General features: G+C 46.0%; 1 protein-coding gene across 2 annotated transcripts in view; it reads right to left on the reverse strand.

Moving 5' to 3' along the window:
* Positions 1–845: 845 nt before the first annotated feature.
* The window catches only part of si:dkey-34e4.1 (carboxyl-terminal PDZ ligand of neuronal nitric oxide synthase protein), a 38,045-nt gene continuing 25,783 nt past the window's right edge, over positions 846–13,107 (reverse strand). For both annotated transcript variants that reach the window (XM_067250333.1, XM_067250332.1), the window contains exons 9-11: positions 12,797–13,007; positions 11,325–11,652; positions 846–3,270 (exon numbers count right to left, since the gene is read on the reverse strand). In XM_067250333.1, coding sequence (XP_067106434.1) covers positions 2,709–3,270; positions 11,325–11,652; positions 12,797–13,007 — 1,101 coding nt within the window. In that variant the 3' untranslated portion in view covers positions 846–2,708. The remainder of the gene's footprint in view (positions 3,271–11,324; positions 11,653–12,796; positions 13,008–13,107) is intronic.

The raw sequence follows: 13,107 nt of genomic DNA on the forward strand, positions 1-13,107 counted from the left end.
CCGCAGCAGAAATGTCAGACAGATGAGATCAGGTGATGTCGGGTATTGAACAGGCTCAGATGGAGACTACCTCTCCAGAGAGAGAAGGAGAGACACATGAACACATGCTGCTTTACTGACCACATTACCGTATTTTTCGCAAATAAAGCCGCGGTTTAAACCCCGATTTTTTATTTATTTATATATATATTTCGATGCGGCTTATTGCACGTGTTTATAACAGCCTACAACAGTAGAAACACTTTTTTGTGAATGCTATACCCGTTAAGGAGTAGCGTCGCACATATGTGATCGTTCAAAATGCGGGTCTCACAGCGTAACGTTGCATATGCGATTTCGAACATGGACAAAAACTGATGGACAAAAACTATGCCACAAACGCTTTAGTATGGCTTCAAAATGTACTAATGAGAAGGCTAACAAGTAACACTAGCATGGTAGTAGCATTGCTTTCGTTTCGGAAAAATAACTTACGCTCTGGGGACCGTCGGAAATATTTATAAAGCACGCGTCTAAAAATAAATGAGTTAATTCCCTGGAAATAGAAAACATATATTACGCACTTACTTTCCTTTTCCAAGTGTGTTACACAACCGCGTGCATTGCTTGTACGTGCAGGTTGAGTACATCATGCGTCCGGATTGCGTCCCGGGAGCTACCTCCCGGAAATGAGTCTCTGCAGGTTGGGATGTCTGCGTATCATTGTTCCCGTATCAAGTGCGGCATATATTCCAGTGCAGTTTATTCTCAGATTTACAAACACAAAGCTCCCATTCTGGTGGGGTGCGGTTTATAGAAAATGTGGCTTATTTTCAGAATCAAAAACTCAGGAGAAAGCATGCCTTGTTCACCTACAACTTTATTAAGCTCTTTCTGTCATTCATCACAGTATTATTGCTGTGTGTCTCATCACATTCTGTTATGTGCTGTTAAGGAAAGCTGCTCTCTCTTTACTGCAGTGACTTCCTCCTACAACTGCATCTCTAATGAACCAATCAATGGTAAACACCTGTAGCATGCCACCTCTCCTCTCACAACACTCCCACTCTCCTCACCCTCCTTCATTATCACCTTCACCTCCTTTCTTCCCTTATTTTGTCTCTGGTCTAGAGAGCCACTTTCTGGTTTTTAATGTCTTTTCTTTTTTGGAGTGCAAGAAGACACACATACAAGCACAATGAACGTGCATAAGGCCTTTCTCTAGTAGGGTTGACACACTTCTTTCTTTCTCTCACACACTCACTAACTCTACCACCTTCCAAATAAACCAATTAACAAACATACTCCATCTCACCCTCACACGAGAGCCTAGTCTGCTAGCTGGCTACGATAACGGCAGAATCTTAAGGGTCCTTAACAGTGGCTTGTCTTCTCTCCTCAGCCTGCCATCATCTTCTGCCTTATCTTCTCTCTCCGTTATCTGCTGCGACTGGGTTGCTCTCTCTCCTTTACAAACCTGAGGTCTCTTCATAATTCAACTCCTCCCTGTCACGGATGCAATTGAAAGCATCTATGTTCTTGCCATTTCATGTACAAATACTATGTCATTAGAGGATGTGTGATGTCATCTATAGGTTATCATTGTTCTGGCTGCTGGACAAAGACTGGATTTCTGATTGCAGGTATACCATCTCCAGTTTAACCTCAACCTCTTGTACTGATCCGGACAAGGAGCTTTCCATCTTCTCAAATATGCTTGAAAACTACAGTACTTCACTCACCAACATGCACTCCTCCTCGTACTCCTCATTCGTTTATATGAAGCCAAGGAGCTGTGTCATCATTTCAAATACTCTTAATCGTGGCAATGCTTATCTCCTAAAATGAAACACACTCTTGAACAGTACTGTGCTATGCTAACCAGAGGACAAAGTTAACAAAGTCTTGTTACTCGTTAAATCACTGCACGTTTCACATACGTAATCAACTTTTCTGACTTGGCACATGTATACACATCCATTCACACAAACGCACACCCACACGCACGCGCACACACACATACTGTGCATGCCAATACACAAAAGCTCACAGCAAAGTTCAGGTAAGCTCAGTCATGTTTTTGTCTCTTCCCCTTTCCTTTCTTTCACATCCTGTTTCCAGCCCTAATGCTATTGTTCCTCTGATGGCCATAACAAGAAAGAGCAGCTTCCTCAACAGCAAAGCGCAATCATACACCCAACTACTCCCACAACATACTGACAATGCGCTCAATTGATATACCTTGTCAATGTGTGTGCGTCATGTAAAATAACATCAGTCACTAACCAGCAAAAATAATGTAGTGATCTCTCCTTGACACCTGGCTACATAAACAGTGCAAGACCTGCTACATCGTATCTCCGATGACCTACTTCAACTACTGAAAAACACCAGATCATTCTTCTCTATATAAAAATACTATGATTTTTCTATATGTCAATAATTTATACAAGGTATTTTCTCGGATTCCCGGTGAATGTGAGCATATGTACTTTCAGTGTAAATCTGTCTCGCGTGTGGCTCGTGTGGATGGAGTAAGTTCAGCAAAAGTCCTGAAATCTCATAGTGCACCTGGGGCCTTACAAACTATATTATTGCTTCACAGAGCTATCGATGCTCATATGGAGCTGATTGTAAAGTGTAATGTCTATCGTGTTTTGCAACGGGCTGAGTCTTCAGAGGCTAAGATTAAAGCCTGGGGCTGTGGTACGCTCCCCGGCCTGCTGTTTCTAGCTCCGCTGGGGGACGCTGGAGTCCTCGGGGCTGCTGTCCAGCAGCTCATCCTCGGAGAAGCTAATGTGGAGACAGGTTTCGTTGGCGGGGGAAGAGAAGGGCAGTGTGTGCTGGTAGCTGTCAGAGTATGTGAGTGGGGTTGGGGGTACCGGGCCAAAGGAGGACAGGGGCGCCAGATCCCTCCCGTCCTCTAGGGGGCTACCACAACAGCTGGAGGCTGTCAGGAAGGTTCCGCGATCCCCAAATAAGTCCTCGTCCTCGTCATGGAGGGGCGAGAGGACAGACTTGGTGTCAGAGCGGACTCCAGAGTCCTCGCTAGTGGAGCACGAGCTGCTCTCTCCGCCCTCGCCGCCGTTGCTGAGGGAGTGGAAGTCGGCGGAAGACAGTGAGCACGGCATCCCATCAGGAAACGATTGGCTGCTGCTCCGGCTGGGGGCCTCCACGGGTGTTGTCAGGGGCGTGGCTGTGACCTCCGACCCTGGAGAGAGGGTTCTGCTTGCTCGCTTCCTGTTCAGTGCTGGGGGTGGGGGGTCCAATTTGGGGATGATTTGAGTGAACCTGGCAACCAGACAGCAAGAAAAGAAATCTAATTTCAATAACCTATAAAAAAACGGATTCTACTGCACTCATACATTCAAATAACACTATGCAATGTACCTCACCAACAAAACATTCCTAAATATTTATCCTCTTTCTGGAATCAAATAACAAATAAATTCCTGTCCTGGGACAGGAACTCAACCGTATCAATGCAAAATGGAAGAAACCAGTGCATACTGGGGCTAGACAGTGCAGTGAGGGTCTTCATGTAAGTGTTTGAGAGGGTTCACTAAAGCTAGAAGCATCATGACCGTGAAGCAAATAAGCCTCTCATCTCTAATTTCCACTTTTGAAATCCAATGCACTGTTAGGTAAGCCGTGTGTGTGTCTGAGTGTTGAATGTCTGAATGTGTGTGTGCAATGTTTTCAGGGCTGCCTGGGTGCTTATCTTGGTCCCACAGCTCCCCTGTTGGGAGAGAGGGGGAAATGAAAGAAGGAGGAAAAGAAAGGGAGGGAAACGGAGAAGAGAGAGCTGCAGGCTTTCCCCGACTCCATCGACACCAACAACACACGTGCTATAAATAGCTGCAATGCAGTCTCCCTGCTTCTACCACACAAAGTCCATTACACACAAACACACAGACATGTGATCCTCCCATGTGATTATTTGGTGAAGTCTAGCCTGTGGCTGGGGCCGAGGCTGGTTGCTTTAACGAACTAAGCTGTAAATGGCTCTTAAATTAGGAAGGGAGGCTGTGCCTTCCTGCCATACAATGTGGTGAGGTGCCATGAGAGTGTGCTGCTGTCATTTAGTTGTATAGGTGACTGTGTATGTCTGTGTGTGTATGTATGTATTCTTGAATCAGATAATAGTGTTTGGTTGTTTCCCAGCTTCTCTCGTCTCCAGTGTGACTTCCATACGTTTGAGTCAGCATTCCTGTCTGCTGTCACATAACTGACACCCCCTACTCTCTCCCTCTCCCCCTTCTCTCTATCTCTCGAGTTCTTTTACGCAACCAACATGTTGCCTTATTTCTTCCTCCCTTCATTCTGTCTTTCGCTTTCTCCCTGCCTCTCATCCTGTCCTCTCCATCTCTCTGTGTCAGTGCAGTTCCACCTGTTTTGCTCTCTTCCCTATCACACCACCCTTCCCCCACCCTCCTCTCTGATTCATGACACGTCTTCATGGCATGGGGGGAGATATAGAGTGAGAGAGCAACACACACCACACACAGTAATTTAGTGAGGTGACAGTCATATGTGTGGTCTGTAACTCTTGCCATGAGGGTTTTACCCTGCCTGGGGGGAGAAGAGATTTAGCATGACTCAGCCACACAGAACACACATTACACTCAAACACACACCCTGGAGACAGCTGTTATGTAGACAGGTCCTCACTGGTACATAAATACACACAGCATGCACACACACACAATTATTCCCTCTGCATCCTTTTTTGCTTATCTGTATGTCCGTCCACCTATCTGTCTGTCTGTCTGACAGGCAGGCCCCCTAGAATTCTGTTCAGCTCTTACTGCCTCCCTATAGAAACCTGGAATACCAGACTGATTGATTACCTGACTGCACAAAAGGGGAGAGAGAGAGAGAGAGAGAGAGAGAGAGAGAGAGAGAGAGAGAGAGAGAGAGAGAGAGAGAGACTCGACTAGCTAGCAGGGTAATTTTCTAGATAATGGACCCACTTTGGCAGCAGTGCAAACATTCCACATCTTATTGAGCTGACAAACAAGAACACACACCCACCCACACCTTTTTCATATATAGACATAATGTTCAATTTCAAGCAAAAATATAAGACAAGAACACACTAACAAACAATGTTTTCATCAGTAATTACACACCAGATAAGACACCAGAGCAAAACTATCATCACGCATAGTAAACATGCACATTAGTGTTTTGAGAGTTGTGTCCCAGTCACACAAACACACAGACAGACACGCACAAGCTCTGCCCTCATGCTTTCTCCACAGACATTGATCCAACATGCCACATAACAGAACTGTATACTCACATCCAGAGAGAGGTGGAGGAGAGGAGGGTTGGAGGAGGGGAGGAGGAGGAAGAGTGGGAATAGGTTGAGTGGGGATGGTCTGGCAGGTGCAGAGGAGTAAAAGCGCAGGGCAGAGGTAGACGAGAAGAAAGGTATGACAATGCTAGGGTGGATAGAAGGATAAGGGGATGGAGGCATGAGGGAGTGGTTAGAGGAGGAAGAGGAATAGCAACAAAGGAGGGTCCTCGCACCTGTGCCGAGAAAAGGGAGAACAATCAGGCTAACGGGTGCGGTATTGGAACTGGTCTCTCTCTCTCTCTTTCTCCTGCTCTCTCATCTCTCTTAAATGTCCTCTTTCTCCCCCTCCTCCTAGTATCTCTCCCCTCTCCTTTTCTCTCTTTTATCATCCCCCTCTCTATCCCTTCTTTCACTCTCCCCTCTTTCACATTTAGTCATTTTTTACATTTAGTCATTTACACCATAACTAGTCATTGTCTTCTCTCCCCTCTTTCTCTTCTGTCAGAAATGATTAGCTACACACTCAGGACCAGCCCATACGTCCCAGCGTCACCTGGAATATCTGACGCAGAGGAATACTCCATCAGTTTAGTGGATAACGCTGAGGGAACTAGGGTCTGTCATAGCTGTGTGCATGAGGTCTTACGGCCACAAAACAACTGCCACTCAAAAACCATAACTTATCAACAAATCGATCTTAGGCCCCTCGACTCTCCACCGAGCAAACAAACAAAACAGGCTCCACCGGGTTCTCTTTACTCAGAGACACAGGAAGGAGACAAGAGAGCAGAGAAATGGATCAATAGAAAATCCATTACAGTGGTCTAATCTGCAGTGTTTGATAATGTCTGGCGGGAGAGAATCCATCTCCTAATAGAGCCGGAGACCGCCAGTGTCCGTCAGTCAGGCAAACAGACTTAAAGACAGACAAAGGGTGATTCTGATACAGACAGATTGACAGACACAAACAGACAGACTCACTGATAGACAGACAGACGTTGCTGCATCCCGTTGTTCACATGAAGCTGCCTAATGTCACGTTAGGGAGGGAAACAAATCTGAATAGTATGCAAATCTTCACTGGACAGGTGGATCTGGATTGGATATCTTGCTGGGTAACCGTGGCGATGAGGCCTGTCAGTCAACGATTAGGGGATTATATGTTGTTGGGGGTGGGGCTACCTCCTGTAGGCGTACAAGGTTCTGGAGCTCCGACCTGATGAGTTATCTACAGGTGGCCCACAAAAACCCCATGTAGAGGTGGGAGACAACAGAAGATTAAGCAAAAGAGTATGTGTCTAGGTGGCTAACTGCCATGCTAGGTTAATGCTATTAAGCATTAAGCTATTCAGCCGCTATTAAACTATGGGTATGATACCAAATTACCATCAATAAATACTACCAGAGATGTATAACACCCCATTCATGCAGTGAGGTATATGTTTGTACAAATAATATAGAGTACAAATTTGGCTACAAGCACAACTGTGCATCTAAGTGGACAATAACTTCCAAAAAATCTGTTAAAAGAATATTGACTTCCTGGACCTTCCTGGCATTTTTTGGAAGCTCAGATAGAGGGCCTGTGAGAGAGGACTCCTCTCTAGAACCTGGTTCATTTGAGCAGTGGAACAGTGTGTAAATCCACTTGAAAACAGAACCTTGTAGAATTATCTGAACAGCATCACTCTGTAGGGCTGTATTGGGAGAGACCTGAATAATCAAACTCCTATGTCACTGGTCACTCAGACATTCACACCTTTCAGCACACACCACTTGAGGGGTGGTCTCAACAGGTGAAGAGGAAGGTGAACTGAGGAAGACTGAAATGATCATAAAAGGTTGTGTTCATATATATGTATAGTTGTAAACTGCTTTTAATGTCATGTTTGATATGCTTTTATTTCTTATTTTACGCATCACGTGTTAATATTGTTTTCAGTCGTGTATGATTTGTACAGGTTTTGCACAATTTGTGCATGCAGCAGACCCAAATGTGTCTGTGTCTGCATCTCCCAAAGGCGTCATGTTTAGCTGCTGCAGCCACTAAGCAACCTGGTGATGGTCTAATTTGAATTTGTATGCGTTCTTGCATGCAATCATTCTTTCATATAGCCCTATTTTAGTATGCCGGTTGGGTGTATATTAGGAGAAGCTAAACCAATCACTTCAAGTTTTGTTTATTATACAAACTCTGGTGCATTAGGTGCCAAGTTTCATTTCATTATGACTGCCTTTGTTAATGATTTCTCTGAAGGTATGTTTTTGTCTTGATTTGTTTTCATAATTATTATGTATTGATTATCTTACTATTTAGATAATAAACTATAATTTTGCATTTAAAGTTACATGTTTTCCTCATACATATCTCTCACACACATAGGCAGTGAATACGTTGAGCTATCTGGATTGATAAGGCTATTAACTGTTCATAGACATATATGCTTTTGAACTACGTCAACTTTAGGGCCTCAAACAATTATCACCCACGTCAGAGATGTATGTAATTGAGCATTTAGCGATCAAGGTTACAGGTAAACCCTTCATTTCCCTGTCATTCCTTGCCCTCAAATCAAATTGTCTTCCAGTCGGGGACAAGGAATCTCAAGGGTGGACTGGACAGGTTTGAAGAGAGAAATACAGAGAGGCAGAGGGGGAGAAGCAGAGAGAGAGAAAGAGAGAGTGAAGAAAATACATGGCTGTAGAGCATTTGCTCATTTGATATGTGTGTAGTATCACATTTATGGGAGTGTCAGACAGTTGGCAAGGTGCTAAGTGAACGTTGGTTTGAGTGAAAAGGCACTTCTATGGCTGTATCAGCTGGTATGTGTGTGTATGTGTGCTGTCTAGGCCCTACAGTGAAGGACATAAGTGGGAGTCAGGTGGCTGAGCGGTGAGGGAATCGGGCTAGTAATCCGAAGGTTGCCAGTTCGATTCCCGGTCATGCCAACTGACGTTGTGTCCTTGGGCAAGGCACTTCACCCTACTTGCCTCGGGGGAATGTCCCTGTACTTACTGTAAGTCGCTCTGGATAAGAGCGTCTGCTAAATGACTAAATGTAAATGTAATGTAAATAAGTGTGAAGTGTGTGAAATAAACCCTGAACGTTGTGTGAGAACATTCCTAGATGACGCAGATAGTGATTTACCTGTGTTTGTGAATGTGGATGTGTGTGAGAGTGGGTTTTCCGTGTTTAGTTAGTGCTATTGAACTAAAGCAGTAGAATAGATTATTTCTTTACTGTGAGACAAGTACCAAGACTAGGCTCGAGAGAACGGAGGGGAGTTGGAGAGCCTGCGTGTGTGTGTGTGTGGGGGGTGACAGGAGAGGTGTGTGTGTGTATGGGGAGCGGTGTCTGACAGAAGGGGTTGTGTGTTTGTGTGTGTAAGGGTGGTGGGGAGAGGTGGAGGAGTGGGGTCTGTGAAAACATAAAGGGCCACTCAGCCCGGGGATATTGATTGGCTTGTGAAATCCTGAAAAAAAACGAAGCAAAAGGAAGTGTTAAAATCTGCCTTCCAGCATGGGAGAGAGTGACAGGTGGGAGAATTACTGTGTCAGGAATGGGAGGGGGGGGGCAACTGTTTTGACAAGATTCAACCTCAACCTTTACTTTCTCTATTTGCCTGATACTGCTATTTGTCTGGTGTATGAAGGTGTGTGTGTGTATGTGTGCAGTCTGATCTGTGAAGTAATAATAAACTGTCCGGTTTCGCCCAGTTTCATTAGCAGGGCTGGACCTCTGAAGAAGACCATGGGTATCAAATGAAAATGTTGTCATGTAAATTTTTTTTTTAGCCCTGCTGTCACTCCAAGCGGGGGGGGGGGGGGGGGGGGGAAAGACAGATGGAGAGATTCGAGATAATAAACTGAGTAAAGAAAGGGTGATGATTCTGATGGGAAAGGGTGATGAGAAAGGGAGACAACATTGTTTGGACAGTGAAACTCATAAACCTGCTAGTCTGGTCATCTTTTTTGAGAAGCGGTTTAGAAAGAGATGATGGAGGCAGGAAGAAAGATGAAGAGAATGAAGGGTGAAGGATGAGTGACTAAGAGAGCGTTAAATAGCCAGACAGATGGACAGACAAATGTACTGTACATACATACAGTATATATACAGTATCTATACATACAGATAGATAGTTGGATGGACGGACAGACAGACAGACAGAAGCAGAAACGTGCGTAAGAAAGCGAGGAAGAAGGGTAGAAAGGACGCCAGATCTCTGTTTACAAAGTGAGGAAAGATAAAATGACATTCAACTCTACTTTCCCTCTCCTCCCTCCTTCTCCCTTTGCCTCCTGCTCTCCAGGCCTCTATACTCCACCACAACAGCTCCCAGTCTTCTGCCCTCTACCCCCTAGTCCCCTCCCCCTCTCTACTTCCACCCCTTATTCTCCACCTATCCTATCCCCACGCCCCCGCTCACTCCTTTCCCAGCTGGGACTCATGTAAACCTGGAAACTCATGGTCAGACACTGCTTAAGGACTAACGACACATTCTGAAGTTTCCTCTCAGTCTATGCGTGTGGGTGTGTGTGTTTCCCCTGCATGACAAACAGGCCTTTATTTCAGCCATGTGTATGAGAGTATGGTTACAGATGATGTGTGCCGGGCAGCAGCGGGGGTTAGTGGGACGCAAGCTCCAGTCAACCACCAGTGTTGAGAGTCTGCCTGGAGGATGCACATTTGGTCATTTAGCAGACGCTCTTATCCAGAGCGACTTACAGTACCCACACACACACACACACAATTAGACACAATGTGTGTGTTTACAGGTCCAACATCAGAACTCTTAACTTCCCACAGCATGTTTGGTGATCAGCTTTACCATACATTTACATTTAGCAGACGCTCTTATCCAGAGCGACTTACAGTAACTACAGGGACACTCTCCCCGAGGCAAGTAGGGTGAAGGGCCTTTTTGCCAACATCTTTACCACTCACTGCCTGAAGAGAGTTATGCCTCTATGGCTTTGAGTCATTCTAAAAAGAGAGAGTAAGGGAGTGAGTGTGTGTGTGAGAGAGAGAGAGAGAGAGAGGACAGTGAGAAAATGAGAGCCAGAGAAGGAGACAAAAAGAAGTAGAGAACGATGAAGACCAAAAGAGAGGACTTGGCAGAACAGAGGGAAACCTGGAGGAAGGAGAAAGACAGGTCCATAGGCAGAATGGCGAGGGTTAATGTGCTCCGTGATGGAAAAGATAAGAGCAGATTAAAACCCCATTAAGAGCTAATTATACTGTTTGGCGCAGTATGGATACGCTTTGAGGAAGGGGATTTGTGTATGTATATGGGAGTAGGGTGAAACAGACAGAGGAGTGTGTTTGTGTCTGTCTCTAAGGAGAATGTAGCAAGATAAGGGTAGAGATAAAGCTCAAGGTGGCAGAGGGATTTGGACCGATGAAACCACAGGAACACACAGGGTCTAACTGTGTCTGTTGGCTGACTAGTTAGTCAGCTGATAAGTAATCCTTTTGAAACACCATGATCTAAAATAGAGAGGAGTGTGTGAACTTGACACCCACACCCCTCCCGTCTTCCCCCACCGCTCTCACCCGTCTTCTCTCTCTCTCCTCCTAATCTCTCGATTAAAGTCACATATCCATTTATTCCGGGCTAGTTCTGCTGACGAGGCCTTTTCTCTCCTTCTCAGAAGATGAGAGGGGGAACGAGAGAGAAAAGGAGAAAGGGGGTTGGGGATAGTGAGAGAGGGACAGAGAAAGAGAGGCAGTTAGAGAGAGAAAGAGAGACAGGTAGACAGACGTACGGTCAGAGAGAGAAAGAAAAAAAAACTAGAAATAGAGGGAGAGAGAGTTCTATCCACATGCCCACTAGCTGGGAGATAGGGACAGTTCTGGCTCAGACTCGCTGTAGTCGAGAAATCTGCAGCCAAGAGCAACATTCATTGGTGAAATGGCCTGTTTCTGTCTCCTGGTCTCGGACATAGTGTACAGTCTCTGACAGGGACAGTCAGCCAGCGACCACCATCACAGTCAACTCCTATATTGCTATACACAGCGGCAGGTTCAGCCTGGGTCTCTTACCGTTCATCCAAAGCTCCAGAGTTACGTGATTCAAACCGGACCACCTCATTGGAGGTCACTTCTGAGCTGCCCTTGCTCCCAGCTCTCCCATTGGCTGGTCCGATGAGGGCATCCCCACCCCCGTTCTGAACGGCAGTTGGTTTGGTCCCATTCTCCAGGTTGAGGAGGTTGAGGTAGGACTCGGCACCATCCATCTGGAGAGGGGTGTTTCTGAACATGGCTGCGGGGGTGGAGGTGATTGGCTGGTCCGAGTTGTAGTGGTTCTTAAGGTTCAGCGACAAAGATCTGGTTGACGTGGTAACAGAGCTCCATGTTGACTCCTGGCCATCTACAGTAAACAAAGAAAAGTGTCCTAAATCAATTTTGGAACAATTCAACAGGACAAAAAGAAAACATACACAAATATCTCACCAATCACACACACACACATGCAGACACACACAAACTCTTGATGTCAGCATGTTTTCTAATCCTTATTTCTTATTTCCTTTCCCCGCGTCAGTTCATCTCTCTTCTCTAGCTCATCACCCCCCTCTCCCTCTCACTTCATCCTTTCCTTCTCTCCCTTCCCATCCCTCCCTCTCTCATGCTCACCATCCCACCCTCTCATCTTGTCTTCATCCCAATTGCTCTCCCTCCCTTTGCTTTCTCTTTCCCCAACTGGGGGGGGGGGGGGTGGGGGGGTAAGAGACAGCAGCTGCCAGTGAGTGGACCATGTCTTAGATTATCTGGAAGAGCATCCTGTGGAACCAGACCTAACCCAATTAAAGTTGGCATTAAACACACACCCGTCCACACACACAAGCACCCACACACACACACTACACTAAGCCAGCAACAGCATATGTAGCATTACATGATCTGTGGGCAGTACTCAATGTTCTAACAGTTGCTGCGTGTGTACATGCTGGACACAACCTTTTTTTTATGAGTAACAGTGTTATCTGAGTTGGGAGATCTCATTGCAGCTCGAGATCTTATGTGCACGCACGTAATGGTCTTCAATATCCCAGTACCAGATCATCTTGTGGGGCAGAGTCAGTCAGTGTGTGATCTAATTTGTTGTTGTTGACAGTTTTCAGAGGGTTGTGTACACAGCAGCAGTGTGTACTGTGGGTGTGGTCCCCTCTGGTCATCAAACCGGCAAAAAACAGTTTTGTCGGTCCAGTCTTTCTTACTACTAGTCGTCTAAATATCACCATGGAGTCTGGCTGCTTCCTAAACTCAGAAAAAAACCTACACTGGTCTCTAAGGCAAGCACAAACGAAAATCTATGTTAAATGCTTTTGTATGTGTTCAGGTGTTTGAAATAGCTCTCCAGGAACACGGTTCCTAGTGTAAACCTAAAAGAGGGCCAAAGGGTCAAAGAGTCGAAGAATGACCTACTATTCACTTGGCCATTATTCCTTTTGAATTACAACACATGGAGCTCCAGTACGTATTTGGTGTATTACGTATTTTGAGTGTCTTACTCTGTGACTGAGTGTGCCCGCGCTCCCCCTGCTCCAGGCCCTGGGTCTGGCTCTGTCTGGGTTCCGGGGTCTCCAGCTCTTTGAGCTGCTGGACCAGCAGGGCCAGGTGCTGGAGCAGGTCCCGGTTCTGGAGCAGCAGCTGGTGGACGCGGACCTGGGCCTCCATACGGGCTGCCGTCTCCGCAGCCATCTGATCCTTCAGGAGCTGCACCTGAAGGGGGAGAGAAGAGGGGTCAGAGACGGGGCCTGCGGGAGAAGGGAACTGGATTCAATGTATTATTGGGGTGTGTGTGTGTTACGTAGATATAGGC

Source organism: Osmerus mordax, chromosome 14 (genome assembly GCF_038355195.1).
Source record: "Osmerus mordax isolate fOsmMor3 chromosome 14, fOsmMor3.pri, whole genome shotgun sequence".
Classification (NCBI taxonomy): domain Eukaryota; kingdom Metazoa; phylum Chordata; class Actinopteri; order Osmeriformes; family Osmeridae; genus Osmerus; species Osmerus mordax.